General features: G+C 35.5%; 2 protein-coding genes across 2 annotated transcripts; both read right to left on the bottom strand.

Moving 5' to 3' along the window:
* Positions 2,199-4,405, bottom strand: LOC18596496 (glucan endo-1,3-beta-glucosidase 14). The gene is made up of 3 exons (XM_007025007.2): positions 4,059-4,405; positions 2,856-3,907; positions 2,199-2,591 (listed from the first exon to the last, which is right to left on the bottom strand). Exons 1-3 carry the CDS (start codon positions 4,126-4,128, stop codon positions 2,505-2,507), a joined length of 1,209 nt encoding a protein of 402 aa, XP_007025069.2. The 5' UTR covers positions 4,129-4,405; the 3' UTR covers positions 2,199-2,504.
* LOC18596493 (VQ motif-containing protein 10) lies at positions 12,598-13,095 on the bottom strand. Its single transcript, XM_007025004.2, has one exon. It carries the CDS (start codon positions 13,000-13,002, stop codon positions 12,664-12,666), a length of 339 nt encoding a protein of 112 aa, XP_007025066.2. The 5' UTR covers positions 13,003-13,095; the 3' UTR covers positions 12,598-12,663.

The following is a 15,130-nucleotide window of genomic DNA, read 5'->3' as shown; positions in this document are numbered from 1 at the left end:
TCCACCGAATGCCAAAACAGAATCTTTTCATCATTCCCGACACCTAGCAACAGTCCTCGTTTCCAGTGAAACTAAGAAGCCCTTCCACAAGGCTTGGAATAATGTTTCAAAACTTTGACATCCTACCCAGAATCTCTAAAGTCACCACCTATTTACTAATAAATGCCAAATTCTTATTAATTAGATTTACAATACCCAAACCACCCAAATTTTTTGAATGTAATAATGACAATAGAGGCTCTCCTTTGCTTAAAAATTCCAATTCTATTTACCTAACATCATTCGGAAGATGAGAGAAATTCTTCTTGTCATGATTAAATTCTTCCTTTTTGTTCCAAGTACAATACCAATGTGGCAAATTATGTTTAATACAATGATTCCAGCCAATAGTTAAGGATAATATACAAAAGAAGGAGCTATTGATTCATTGTTATTTGAGTGCGCCGACACACAAGCATAAATAAGCACAAGTGATCTACAACAGGATTTTTCTTTTTGCCCTTTTTGACTTTGGCTTGTTCGTAATTAACCTATGGTACCCAAATATCCTCCTGTCAACATCTAAAAGCTCCATCACTGATTGATTAAAATGATTTAAACTTGGCGAATTGATTAAGAAGGCCTTAATCTTTTTGCAATCACGTGCTAAAAGACAATATTATTTTGACTTTAGGGTTTTTAATCCCCTGGCCTGTTTTGTTCATTAACGCATCAAAATTTCTTTCAACTATTTTAACTCTTAGCTTCTTTTGTAATTAAAGTAGTATAGTATTTTAGTTATTGTTCATGTCTCGAGCTTTGCCTTAATAGTTGATAGTCTACTCGGCAAAATGATGGAGGAATAGGATATGCCGTGGTACCAAGATAGTATACGTACCCAATTTTCATTATTTATTTATTTATTGCTTAATAATTTGATTTCTAATAATTTAACACTCATTAAAATGAAAAAAGAAATGAGGTTCTGAGAGATAAAATAACAGGCCATATTTTAAAGATGATTTAATTTATCACCTTAATTAACTCAAAATACTTGGTGCTGTAAAATTCTGATGAATTGAGTTTTGTAAAGCTATAACTTCCTGAAATAAAGAGGCCAAGGAGTTCTGCGTTCATAATATTTAGATTATTTTGAAGGTTTATTCAATGAAAGTGAGTAAATTGAATCGAGGCTAAGAAAAAATGCATGTAGCTATAGATTCAAGATTATTTCATGAAGCTCTTAGGGAGCAAAGAGATAGGAGAGAGAAAAAACAAAAAGACCACCTATTTGCCAACATTCCCTCCTCTCTTCGAGGCAAAGGCACATGCTATATTACGTGCACATGGGACCTCAAATAAATGATCCGTTCCACTAGAGTGTAGAAACATGTCATTAGCTAAAAGCCCAAAGAAACCAAACAAAACAAAACACCTTCAATTCTATAGAATAGCCCTTTTTTTTGTTTGGAAGGTTCACAGACATATATATATATATATATCGACTACACCCACAAAATCTCCTAATCCTTTATGGGGTCCTTTAAATTTGTTTGCTTAATAGAGAGTTAAAAAAAGAAAAGAAGGGAAAAGTGGGGGGCCTCTAAAAATTGTTGGGGTGCATGTGCATCACGTTAGCTGATGCAGGATGAGAAGACCATCCCCATCAAGATTAACTAAGGCTGAGTTTACATTGTCTCCCTATATCCCTATAGAGAAAAAGAAAAGAGATGATCACCAAAACAAAAGCTCCTTTGCGAAAAGGATGGCATATGACCGATGCTGACGGTTATGTGGCCACAGGGAATAAAGCTGGGCCACCCGATTTCAGGTCGAGGATAAAGAAAGAACCAAACAAAGCTTAAAACTTTTCATTATCCCATATATTCTTTTATAAACTTTTTTCATTTTAATATAATCTTTTATTTATCGTATTTGGGGAATGAGAGAGAGAGAGAAGGGGAAGGCAAAGTCTTGAGAAATCTTTATATATATCTAAGAACAGTTATGGATTCCACGTCCAAAAGTGAAAGAAAGCTTTCTTTGCAACCAATAGCATTAATTTATCATTCTTTCTCTCTAACATTAATAATACTTCTTTTTACATGAATTGAGAAATTAATAATTCTTCTACAACATCTTGCATAGGGCTACAATGAAACGAAATAAAATGCTATGTTTACTCTAAGAAACAAATTAATAAGCTAGTTTTTTTTTTAATCTGCTCCATTCTTCAACACGATCAACAAATAATCAACACAATTCACAAAGGGTATGTTATGTAATTATACCCGTTTGATCATGATGGTTACTTTGATCCTTTGTTGAACATGTATGTTGAAAGGATGCTCATGAAACAATCATCGGGTTTGGGAGAAAGGTTCTTTGGTGGTTAACTTGTGCAAAATTGGGATACCTTTGGCCTTGTCATTGTTGTTTTCTTCAGGAAGGACAAAAGACCTAAAAAAGGAAAGCCCCAATTTTTCTCTTACCAATATATAAAATTTACGTTCACTCCCATTTGCTTAATGTAGTCTTCTCATAAAAACGTGGAAAGTCAGCAAATACACAAACATCCAGTACACCAAGCTTTGATATTCCATATTTGCGGCCTGTTTCACAATGAATGCCATTTCAAAGAGGAAGGCAAAACAAAGAGAATAAAAGAAAATGATTAGATTATCGCTCATCAACTCTTTACTGAAGAAACAATATAATTTTCTCCTATATATAATTTTACAACAGCAATATTGCTCCGGTGCATACATTCATGTGCACATTTTTCTATCCTCTACTGTACAATTCTCCTTTTTTTTTATTGATCAATTTTGTTTAAGCTAAAATGGATTACAAGAAAACAAAACCTATGTTTTTACCTTGGTCGCAGAGGAAGTAAGAGAAATGGAAGCTGAGGATGTTGATGAAGTAGTGGCCAAGGCTGACAGCCCCACATTGTAAGCTATGGTTCCATCAGGTTGAAAAAGACCGTAGTTCCTTTCTGAAGTCGGCCCAGGCTTCATGTCCTCATTGAACAGAGCAAACAAATACACTTCTAACCTCATGTTTGGTCTCAGAGGTGTCCCTTCATTGCTCATTTGCCTTCTCAACAAATTCCTGTTGTAAACAGCTGCATTCTGGACGGTTGCTCCAATTTCATCAGAGTCCCCTTTGGATGGCCACCCCGTCTCAGAAACTCTAACCTCGATCCCACCATAACCCATCCTAAACATGGCACAAACAACAGCATCTACCTGTGCATATAACATGTTGTCATAGTGTAGTTTGGTGTACGGATCGACCATTCCTGGATTTCTGTTGAAAAGAACATAGTCCAGGGAAATCTTGTTTGGGGCATCTTTGTAAGCAAAATATGGGTAGGCATTGATCCAAAATGGAGAACCGGTGCTCGACAAAAACTGCAAAAGTTGTGACATGACTCCGGAGACCTCACTCTTGAAACTACCAGCTGAAGGAGGGTAAGATTGTTCAAGAACTGCTAATGAATTGGGTGTCGAAACCTGAATGTACTTATCTAGGCCTAATTGAACTAAAGCACCATGAATGCTCACTATGGCAGGGACGAGGTATCCTATTAATGATGTGTCATCGTCAGTGAAGACTTCATTTCCCACAGCGATTCCGGTGATCTTTGTGGCCGGAAAATATGGCATGATGTGGGTACTCACCCATTGAAGTGCTTGTTGGGGATCCATTACGACTGGTAGCATTTGGTTTTCGACTGTGACAATAAGCTCAATGTTAGAGTGGGCAAATGTTGTTAAAATTTGAGGATTGGTGTCGTAGATTCTTGCTTTTGTGAGCTTAAGGGAGCTTAAGAGATCAAGAACCCTGTCGGGTGGAGGCAAATTGTTGCCAACTTGACCATAGTTGATGCCTAGAGAAGTAACTCCGTGTAGAAAACCATAATCTGTAAAGCAACAAGAAACACATTAGATATATACAACATTCGCAAACAGAACTGAACTGGAATATCTAAGCTTATGCAACAAAGAAATCACTATTGAGATGCAAATGGAATATCAAAGGAAGGAAACCAAAACAAAGAAGGGGTCGAGTACCTGAAAACCAGAGAGAAAGTAGAACGAAAACATGAATCATCACAACAACTCTTCTTAAAAACGTTGCCATGAAGAGAGAAAGAAAGAGAGGGGAGACAGACGGGGAGAGTCTTAAGAATTTCGGAATGAGATAGAGAGGGAGGAAATATACGAAGAAGATGAATTCTTTTCTTTGCTTGTTTGAGCTTAATTTTCAAGGGCTCAGAGGTTTTAGCTTGCCTTGACCATGTTGCCTTCGTTTTCTATCCTCTTAACTTGTTTTTAAACGACTTGGTTTTCTCAGTTTCTTCGACTCCATTTCTTTCTTTTGGACTGGCTTGTCTCTTTCCAACACACGCCAACTTCTCGCAATTTCTTATGCGTTATGACCCAATTGCCCCGCCCACTTTCTTCAGACAAAAGGAAACGGAAAATCCCACTCATGGTTAAATATATTAATTGCTACAATTTCTGTTAAGAGACTAATAGTTAAATACCTCGAGGCAAGGAATTAGGTCAGAATTTAGGTAAGGTTTCTTAGATCAAGTTTGTAAGGCTCTCTCTTTAAAATAAGTAGATAAAATTTAAATTTAATTAAAAATCTAAAGGACAGACTAAACAACCTTATTATATATCTAAAGTATATAAAATTTGAAATAATTTGAATTTATTTTGATATCTTTTTTAAATAGAAATTCTTATTAAAAATTTTGACAAGATTTTTACCATTTAATAAATATTTATCAAATTTTATCCATAAATGTTATTTTTTATTGACTTTATATGCATTATTAATCTTTTCATCAAGTTCTATAAATATATTCGTTTAGATTTTCAAATTTAATTTTGATTTGATAATTTTTAAAGAAGAATTTCAAGAATTTGACCAAGAATTGGAGGACATATCCTATATTCAAAGTAGGGTGAAAAATTTAGCTATCAATGAAATAATAATAACCCATACTCTAATTAATTTAAACTATCTATTACCCTTAGATTCCTATAGCTTTTAGGGCAGAGGTTCTTCTAAGACAGTCACTTTTATCTAAGAGGACAACAGAAGCTGATTATATGTATGACCCATTCTATCCAACTGAAGCCTTCTTTGAGTGAAAATTGCATAAACAAGTAGTACTAGTATCTCTTTTTTTTTTTCTTTGCATGTGCGCCAGTTAGATCAATGGGAAGGAAGGCAGAAAATGAACATTGTAAAGCCACTTTTTTAAGCATTGCAGATTAAATTAGATGCACAAGGCAGAAATCGAATAGTGAGACCTTAGTCCTAACCTTAAAATGAATTAAATTACATTTGGGTATTAATTTCTTCTGTATCAAAAAAGGAATCATATATTCCTCCTTAGTTTTTAGGGATAAATGAATAATTATTAGGCTACTACAATTAAAGTTATAACTCTTTTGCATTCATTGACTAATGCATGTACTTATTTATTTTATTACATTCGATTTGGTAGGAGGTTTTAAATTTACGGCTGCACCATGAGTCACTTTAATGATAAGTTAATTGACAGTTGTGGTTCTCCTTGAAAGAAAAAAAAAGAAGCTGAAATCCAACTCAACTATTTAGTTTGGATTACCAACTTATGAAAGGTAACAGAAGAGCTAGCTAGCGATTGTGGTCAAGTTGAATAAAGTTGTAACTCTGCTTTTTCGAGAAGGGGACAAACAAGGTGTGTATAACACAATGGTTTTAGTACATTATTTTTTGTTGGGAAAATTGTTGGAAAGATCACCAAAACTAAGTAATTGGGCCAAAGAGAAACCCAATTGAAAAGTAAGGTTTGGTGAGTGGATAAGGAATGGTATACGTAGAAATTTCCAAAGATAAGTATCCTTATCTTAAGTCATGGTTCTTTTCAATCCTTTTTCTTAAAGTAATTAAAGATGATGCACCCACAAAAAAAAAAAAAAAAAAACAAAAGACCCTGAAAGCACTTGTTCCATTTTCCAGGGGCAGGCGCAGAGCAGAACATCAAGAACAGGTCCGGTTTCATTTCATGTACACGCAGGCAACCTGTTAACAGTCAAAAAGAGAGACCTTTCTTTCTATATTACGGCACATGCACAAATTACTACTACCTAGTTTACGGCTGCCATATTCCAATGGCAGCAGCCACCGCGAGACTCTTCAATGCCCCGTCAGTTCTTGTCATCTTCCATTAAGGTTTGGATTTTTGTTTATTAGGTGTAGGGTTTGGGCGGTCGTGGCAGAATCTAAAGAGTCGTTGTCGAGGTTGAAAGGTATATCTTAAGATTTGAAATAGGTAATCCTGAATACGAAACCTTCGCCTGCGCCCTACCTCTTTACAATTTTGGTTGACACATGTAAATGGTGGATTTAAAGGTCGGCTTTTGATGATTTAGTGCAGTTTTCAAGTTAAACCGAGTAATATACATATAAGCCCTCCAATTGAGCTGGGACGTACTTTTGACCCTTCTCATTTAAGTGAACTCATCAATCTAGGCGGCTACCAGTCTGGCAGTCGTCAAATAAAAGCTTGCACTTATCTGAGAAACTATATTTTATTTTTTCAAAGGCAAAATGAGATTCATTGCATAAAAGCTTTACAATTAACAGCTCCTAACTGGTTACAAAAATATACCAGCATGGCTGCAAGGGGAAGAACGAAAAACTGGTTGCTTATGGGATCCCACTGAGAGTACAAAAACATTTCCATAAGGAACCACAAGCCCATCCAATTCTGTTTTAGGTCCATTTGAGGCATGCAGGAACTTACCGGTTATAATTTTTCTTAGTGTGGGTATTGTTGGGTTTTGTGTGGTTGCCGTTAATGGTCGGGAAGAACGCTTTTTGAAACAGATATAGGAACTAATTTTTGTATAAGGGAGCGATCTGGCACTGTGTGCTTGGATGCTGTTAATGGCTTATTGAGCAGCTTACACATTTGTAATTGTACAGGACTTTGGTGTACAAAAGCTAGTTTTCTTATGTCATTAGAAGTCTTTTACTAAAGGTTTAAGACTTGTTATGGCATTCTAGCTTACAGGCAAATAATAAAAACCGCTGTTTAATTTATTTGATTGGGAGGCAAAAAAATGAGTCAGATTCTATGAACTTCAAGGAATGATTCCAATTGCACTTATATGTAATGAGCAGCCAATTTACAGTCCAAGTATGTGAAAATACTGGTTATTCCACTCTCCAAAAACTAAGCCATCAGGTGATGATTGAGAAACCTTCAATTTTGTCCATTATTCTTACATTGCCATACTTTATTACAGAAGAATGAATAAAATTAATAATTATCCGAAATCATGGATATGTAGTTTAGTATAGCGATTGTCAGAGATATGACATCTGATTAAACACATATGTCGACCGACTAATATATTAAATGCAAAACTAAATGTTCTTTAGCAGTTGTATTACTGTAATGGAGTAACGGTGTAAGGTAAAGGAAGGTTATCATCTTAGTACGCACCAGATTCATCATATATACAAAAGTTGAAGCCCTTTTGTGAATGTTTCATCTCGGACGGTTGTAAGCTTCTGGTTTATTGGCAATTCGTAATTAATTAGCTGCCTGATTCAATGGGGAGTAGTGCATGTACGGTGGCACCAGAATCTGTTTATACGTACTCAACTTTGACAAAGACCTTTATACTATATCTGATCGGCAAGAGAGACAAGTTGTACCCAAGCGCTCCCATTAGGCCTTGTGAACTAAGTGGCATAACCCCGGCCATGCATGTGATCTGACTGGTAAAAGAGATCAAAAAAGAAAAGGAAGCTTCATGTTAAAAAAGAGGCCTTTGATTAAAAGGAGACACATTTTCATCAATTCTATATGGATACGATTGTAGAATATTTCTATCTCATTTTCGGTGCTTTAAGAAACCAACTTCTCTCTCTCTCTCTCTCTCTCTCTCTAGATCTCTCTATGCTAAAAAAAGTNAAGCTTTCTCTCTCTCTCTCTCTCTCTCTCTCTAGATCTCTCTATGCTAAAAAAAGTAGAGGGCAAAAGAAAGATACATATCTCTAAATTCCACCGATATAAATCAATACAAAATAGAAGACCAACATGTCCTTTGTTAGCTGGTCAATGCCATCTTTTTTCTCTTTCTCTTTCTCTTTCATATCCAAGAGAACTGAGAGATATCAGAAAGAAGATTACCAAAGAGACATACTTTTGTTAAAGACATTTTGGTACAAAAGAGGAAGCACCTATTCATGGAAGAAAAAAGGGGTTATTGAAGGTTCAATGCATGAAAGGTTTGATCAATAGTACTTATACATGAATATGTTTGCCCAAAGACATGCTTCTTTCCAGGGATTCCAGACCCATCTAGCAGGAATTGGTTTAAAAATGTAAGAAATTATCACCCAATTAATTTCCCGAGAAGTGGACTGTTGAATGGATTTTACTTTGAAAAGGAAGGGCAGACAAACAATGGCTAATATTAGTTTTGCAACAAAGGTTATCATGATAAGATAAGCTGATTGAAAAGAATTGAAAAGCAAGAATGGTTATTGGTTATAGGCTGAATTTCTTGCAGGCAAAAGGATCTTACCTCATTGCATACACGGTGGCGCCCATCTAAGATGTAGAACCCAATATTATTCGGGGGCCAATTATCTCATATAACTTCAAAATTTTTAGGTTAGTGGTGACTTGATGTAGGATCAAATCAAAAGCTCTTTGATATAATTCAATTAATGAGCTAGAATTTTAGTTTGATAACTCTTATATTCTCTATTAATTAATTTTTAATACAAAATATATATGTGATGAGAATGCATTTTAAATCCATACTTTTTTTTTTTAAAAAAAAAGCTCTTTGTATTGATCTCAATAATATATACAGAATACAAAAAAAGAGTGGCCTAGATGGCCTTCTGTTGGTGTCAAAAAAATCTCCAGCTGAAACAAGATGGGACTTGACTAATCACCACCTTCACTATCAACATTAACATCTTCCCCACTATACCACATCAACTTACTTTGCCTACCTATACTTGTCTTTGCAAGGTTGTCAGCCACCTCGTTTGCCGTATGCGGACCATGGCACTTGCCTCACACTCCAGCTTACAATCTTTAATTTAAGCCCCTCAGTCTTCATTATAGTGCTTCTCATTCTCCATGAAACTTGATGTGGGTTTAAAACCCATATTATAGCATTATGGGAGTTGCTCTCGAAAATAATATTGTGTGACCTTGCCCAATCTGAAGCAACTATGATCTGGAATCCTTCCCACAGTGCCATCAGTTCAGCAGCGTTCGAGTCCATCACTCCCACTACTTTAGAAAAGATAAGTAACATGCTGCCCTTATCATCCTTGAGAACACCCCTTATTCCGGCCTCTCCCATACATCCCTTACAAGCTGCATCAATGTTGAATTTCAAACTCCCTAGCGGTGGTTCTTCCCACATTATAATCTGTTTAGCTTTCTTAGTCTTGGAGAGTGTTTAAACCACATCTAAGATCTCTAACTAAATGAATTACACAGAGATTAAGCTTAGGCCATTTGGCTTTCACCCACCATGCTAATCTCAATTTAATAAGATCAAATGTCTCAACACTGTTCCCTTTTCCTTTGAAATCAACTTCATTACGGAAAAGCCAAATAGACCAAGCAATGGCATAAAAAACCATCTTCCACACCTTCCCATTTCTCATGCCATGCCCTAACTCATACCAAGATTGGAAGCATATCATTGGGTCTTCATGCACTACCCATTTAACATTCCAAAACCCAGAGCACCAATACCACAATTTCCAAGTCTTAGTGCACGAAAAAAATAAGTGGTTAATGGATTCCATACCTGATTTACACAAAAGACCATAAACATAATTTTGGTTAATGAAGTTCTTTGTCTGACCGCCAGCCTCCCTTTCAACAATCGCCAATAGAAGCATTCCACTTTGTGAGGTGCCGATCCTTCCCGCAACTCCTTCCAAATCAGAGATCCATGCTTCATTTAAAAGGAAAGATATTGAGATGCGACCACTAGATGAAGTTAATTAATTAGTACTTGTAGTAGCTAGGCAAGACCCAGTTAAATCATCATCATCATCAGAATTGAAAATTCTTCAATATATATATTGCCCAAAGGGAAATTCTTCAAAGGAAAATTTCTCCAGCCCGGCGTTGTACATCTTGGCACTATGATGGTGATGGTGCATGAATTGCCCCATCAATAAATGTTAGCATAACCCTTTGAAGAAAAAGAATTAGTAAAAGGTAATTATGCGAAAGTGCCTGCTAGTCGTCCGTGCTTACCTGGTAAAATCCTTTTATCATGGTTAATTGTATCAAGAAAGATGAAATCAGATTGGGTATTCATCAACAATTGAGAGATTATTGAAAGGTGAGGACGGTTACTGTTATGTAATCCGAGTTTCCAGATTATATCGTCCTAACAATTCAAGTTTTGATTTAATGTAAGTGTTTAAAATAAATTAAATTAAATTGAATGGGATATTGAAATTTGATGATTTTTCCAAAAGAAAAATTGATGATTAAATAATATATTTTGCAGGAAGGAACTTGAGGGGTTAATTGAATAAATTGACAATATTTAATTAAGGGCTGGTCGGTACAGCTTAATCATATACTAATTTTCTCGCTAAAACGTATCTCAGGCAATGATGGAAGGGAAATGGCAGACTGAACTCGACTAAATGGGGTAAAGAAGCCCAAAGGTAGTAGGGTAGCCCATGGGACGAGCCTGTTTGTCAGCATTAAATGGCCCAGCTTAATGGGCCAATATGCATGGAAGTTTTGGGTTTATCCATCTAAAAAATATTACGATTTTCTGTTTATTTGAGGTCACTGAGCTACCTTGCTCTCTTTACAGTGCCATTTTGTTTTTTTTTTTTCCATTTTTGCGATGGAAGTTGCTTCTGTTTTAATGGGATTATAGATGCCATTGACCACCTAATTGAGTGCCTTTTGTTGTCCTAGCTTGTAAAGAGTTGGCTTCTCTACTGCAAAAGTTGTTAATGTAATTGGGTCAAATTAACAAGATTTTGAAAAGACGTTTTTTAGTTAATTTCTACAAAAATAATTAATTAGCTATAAGCTGAAATTCCATATTAAAAGTTCTATAATGCATAGACAAGTCGAATATAAATTTTAAATAGAATAAAAAATATTCTTAAATTTTGCTTGGTTGATATTTTTATTATTTTAGTAAAAAATAAAAATATCAATTAAAATGAAACTTTAATTTTTTTTTAAATAATTGTAATGTTGACAGTACACTTGCAATCATATTTAACCGTATCTTTTCAAGTAGCTCCAATTAACCGATTTTATCTTATCTATATATGTTTGTGTTATCTATTTTAGTATTCTTATTCGATTAAGTTGATTTTCAGTTTTCTCTTCTTTTGGATAATTTTTTTTTTTTTGAAAAGCAATTTTTATTAAATCCAGCAATCAATCCTGGCATTTCAAGTCTTAAGCCCAAGGTGGAGAGAGACTTGTTATGGCATGAAATATTGATTTAGGCTGGATAAGATTTGTACAGTTTCATCCAAAAATTGCAGCCACCCATAAAGATATTGTCAGCCCTTCACCAGAAACGGCATCATAGAACACATTGCAGCAAAACTAAAAACCTATCCAAAAGTAGGACCAGTTGTGGGTTTGCTGAACAAAAAACGAAAGCTAATTTGATTCAATTCCCTCGCAAGACCAAATCTCTACCGGTTTAGCATTGTTGCCTCAATAAAACCAAACCAGTACGTCGGTTCTTCATGATAACGCAACGCCGTGACGCTTCCCAGCCCTTCCACGAAACAGTGGTCTTCCGCCCTTATCAATAAATTGACTGTGGCTTAATTCAAAAGAAGAGAAGGATAGTCCTACAGAGATATTTGTTCTCCTAAATCCCATTGCCTTTCCTTCTCTTTTTGCATTGCGAACCCCTCTAGCCCCAGATGAAAATCCCAGCACCCTAGCCTCACCTCCCGCTCTCTCCCCCCTCCCCAAGGCCCCTACTTCATGATGATTTTAATGTGTTTCTTTGTCTTTAAAGGAATTTGTTACTCCAATAAAACAAGAAAAAAGAAAACTCCTTAGCAATATTTACCATGGGTTATTATATACTTTTTCTCTATTGGTGAAACCAGTCTAGCTTTTTTTTTTTGGATGTGTGTGCACTATAGCTGGTGTTATTATTTTACTATAAAAATTAATTCACTAATTGTTTTCCAATAATAGAAATTTTTTTTCTTCCAAATATAATCGCATTTGTATTTTTAATTAATTTTATGGATAAAATATTTTTGAACGCGGAATCTTGCTTGCTATTTGCTTATGCATGCCGTGGAGGCGTGGGGTCTTGAACCACCACTCATTCTACGACCCTAGAGCTATGTCGACTACACTCCAAAATAAAAAAAAAGCTCCTAATATTGATATGCATTTAGTACTACTTTTGTACTGTTAACCCAGTTTGATTAGAATCCAAGAGGGTAAAAACCATTCCTCTAACCTCCAGGAACTACTCTAAATTGAACAAAAACTTCATTATTAATTTAAAGAATCAAAATTAATTGATACAGAAATCATAAAAAAGAAAAATGAATATATATATATATACATACACATCTGAAAATAATGCAGATTAATTCTAGCTAGTTAGCCCACAACCAGTTCAACTCGTCCACAGGCGGCGCCTCCAAGATCATTCTATCCAAGTCCTTGAAGGATAAACCCTTAGTTAACATCGAAACACCACCACCAAAGCCGCCTCCGAGAGGGCCGCATGATCTCTCAGGCGCTGCACCTTTTAGGGCAACCCTTGTTTCGGTCTTTCCACCGGAAAACGAGCTCTCCTCTATCCATGCAACGCAAGAATCCTTGCCTGTAAGCCTTTGAACTACAGACTTGAAGCTGACGGGGTCAGTTTCAACGTACTGAGTATCGATAAGCACCACTTTAACATCTTCTTGAGATGTAGCAGTAGCCGCCATCGAGGAAATTGAACAAAAACGAATACAGAAAAACTGGAGTTAACAGCTAATTCTTTGCTTGAAAGTTTGGTATTGCGCTAGAGATATGTCATGCAAGTTGCAATGTGGTTGGAGGGTTTGGGAGGAAATGGTTTTATATAGGGAAAAGGTGAGGGGACCAATACCAAAAAGGTGGGGTTGGGGGCTTTGTACACTTATTGGAGAAACCGTAGCATGTTGACTGTTAAAAGGCAGATTTGCAGTCTGGTCGGACCGAAGTCTTCGTCAAAGCAAAACCCTTTGGTATGTAAACAGGGAAAAACAAAAGAATTCTTCGTCAAAGCACGCATATAAGGAATAGGAGAAAGTCTTTCCTCTTGCATGGGTTTTTATTCATTCACGTGCTGGAACCAGAGACAAGATTACAGCCGGGTTTTGATTCCGCTCAACTCACTCCATCATTGACGACTGTATTTTATTAGACCACTTGAGAAAATTTATGCATTTTCTTTTTGCAAGTTACGCTTTATACAATAATACTATAAATTAATATATACTAACACTTTGACAGCGCTCAATGATTGAATATTTGACTAATAGGGTAATGAATTAGTAGTAGATCAATTCTTTTTTTATATATTATACTATATATAAACCATTTAATTAAGTAATTGTTTTTCTTCCACTTGTTGTAAGATCGAGCTCCACATATTTAGGAGAAACATAGAACATGGTCCTTGGATGAGTTGCTGTTTGACGTAAGTTTAAGGGAACAATTGATCATGATCAATATGTATGTATATTCATGCATGTTCCCTTAAAATCAAATACATTCACGGTGGTTTTTTTTTTTTTGGCAGTATGAGTTTTTCCGTAGATTTCGATGAGTGAAGATTCTTGGTGTCAAATTATTTGAAACCTTTGTCAGCCCAGTCAAAGTGATGAACAACTTGTCAAGTTGTTCCGCAGCGCCAAGTTTCTTGAAACCAGCAGCAGTAATTATATGCCAGTTGTTGCTTAGGACAAACATTTTCATATCTTCCAATACTATACTACTGTGTAATTACTGAAACAGTGCTCACGGGAGATAAAGGAGAACACAATCCACATATTAGTGGCATGGAATCTATGCCCATGTTTTTATTTTGCATCCTTTGCTGAAATTGGGAAATTAGAGTTTTTATCTCATATATGGCTGCATTTAATTAGTATTGGGAAGAAATGAAAAAAAAATATCAATTTAGCTTTATTTCCTGAACCCTTTTTCTCGTAGATAAAAAGTAATTTTCAAATGAGAGAGAGGCGGGGAGAATAAGTTTTCCTTCCTCCATTAAGACAGCTAGTGGTTCGGTACTGATCATTTGTTAGAGGGAGAATTCCAACCAGCTGTATGGTAGTACTTTTCTGATATCAATAACACTAAGAATTTAACCATTCTATATATGAACATTGAATATATGTTAGTCACTAAAACCTTCCAATTTTCTACATACTACTTTATGATAAAAAAAAAATCTGTATTAAAATTGTACGTATACCTTCTATAATGTTTTTTTTGGAGGAAGGGTGAAAAGTAATTAAGGACTACTAAAAAGGAAGGAGAGGAGATTTAAACCCCTACCGAAGATTGAATGAAAATCTCCTGCTACGAATGGGTGCCCCTTCTCTTGCCCTTTCAATAATATGATACTATGTGTACTCTCACTAGTAATGATATTAAGACTCATTGGTTTCAAAACTCATTCTTTCTCATTCATTAAATTTTTTTTCGTTACTTTTTCTCTCATAAAACATTTCTCATTCATTAATTTTTTTTTCTTCCCTCTCTTAATTCCTCTTTCTCTCACAAATTGTTCCAGCAAGAAAAGCAGATGAATCATGGTTTCGGGTTCGTAGATAAATCAAAACAAGGAGAAAAATAGATGAATCTTTTTGCTCGTTGTTGTTCCAACAAGAAAAGCAAATGAATCTGGCCTTGGGTTGAGATCTGATGGAAATAAGATTTTACTTTGATTTCCTCCTAGAAAAAAAACAAAACAAAAAACCCAAACAAAAGCCAAAGAAACCAAACGGAAAGACAAAGAGATGATCTTTTGAGAAAAAGGATCAAATTTTGCTATGAGACCAATAAAAGATACAAGAAAACAAA

The sequence above is a fragment of the Theobroma cacao genome, chromosome 6, assembly GCF_000208745.1.
Source record: "Theobroma cacao cultivar B97-61/B2 chromosome 6, Criollo_cocoa_genome_V2, whole genome shotgun sequence".
Taxonomy (NCBI): domain Eukaryota; kingdom Viridiplantae; phylum Streptophyta; class Magnoliopsida; order Malvales; family Malvaceae; genus Theobroma; species Theobroma cacao.
The sequence above is the reverse complement of the archived record's forward strand: the minus strand, read 5'-3'. Positions and strand labels throughout refer to the sequence as shown.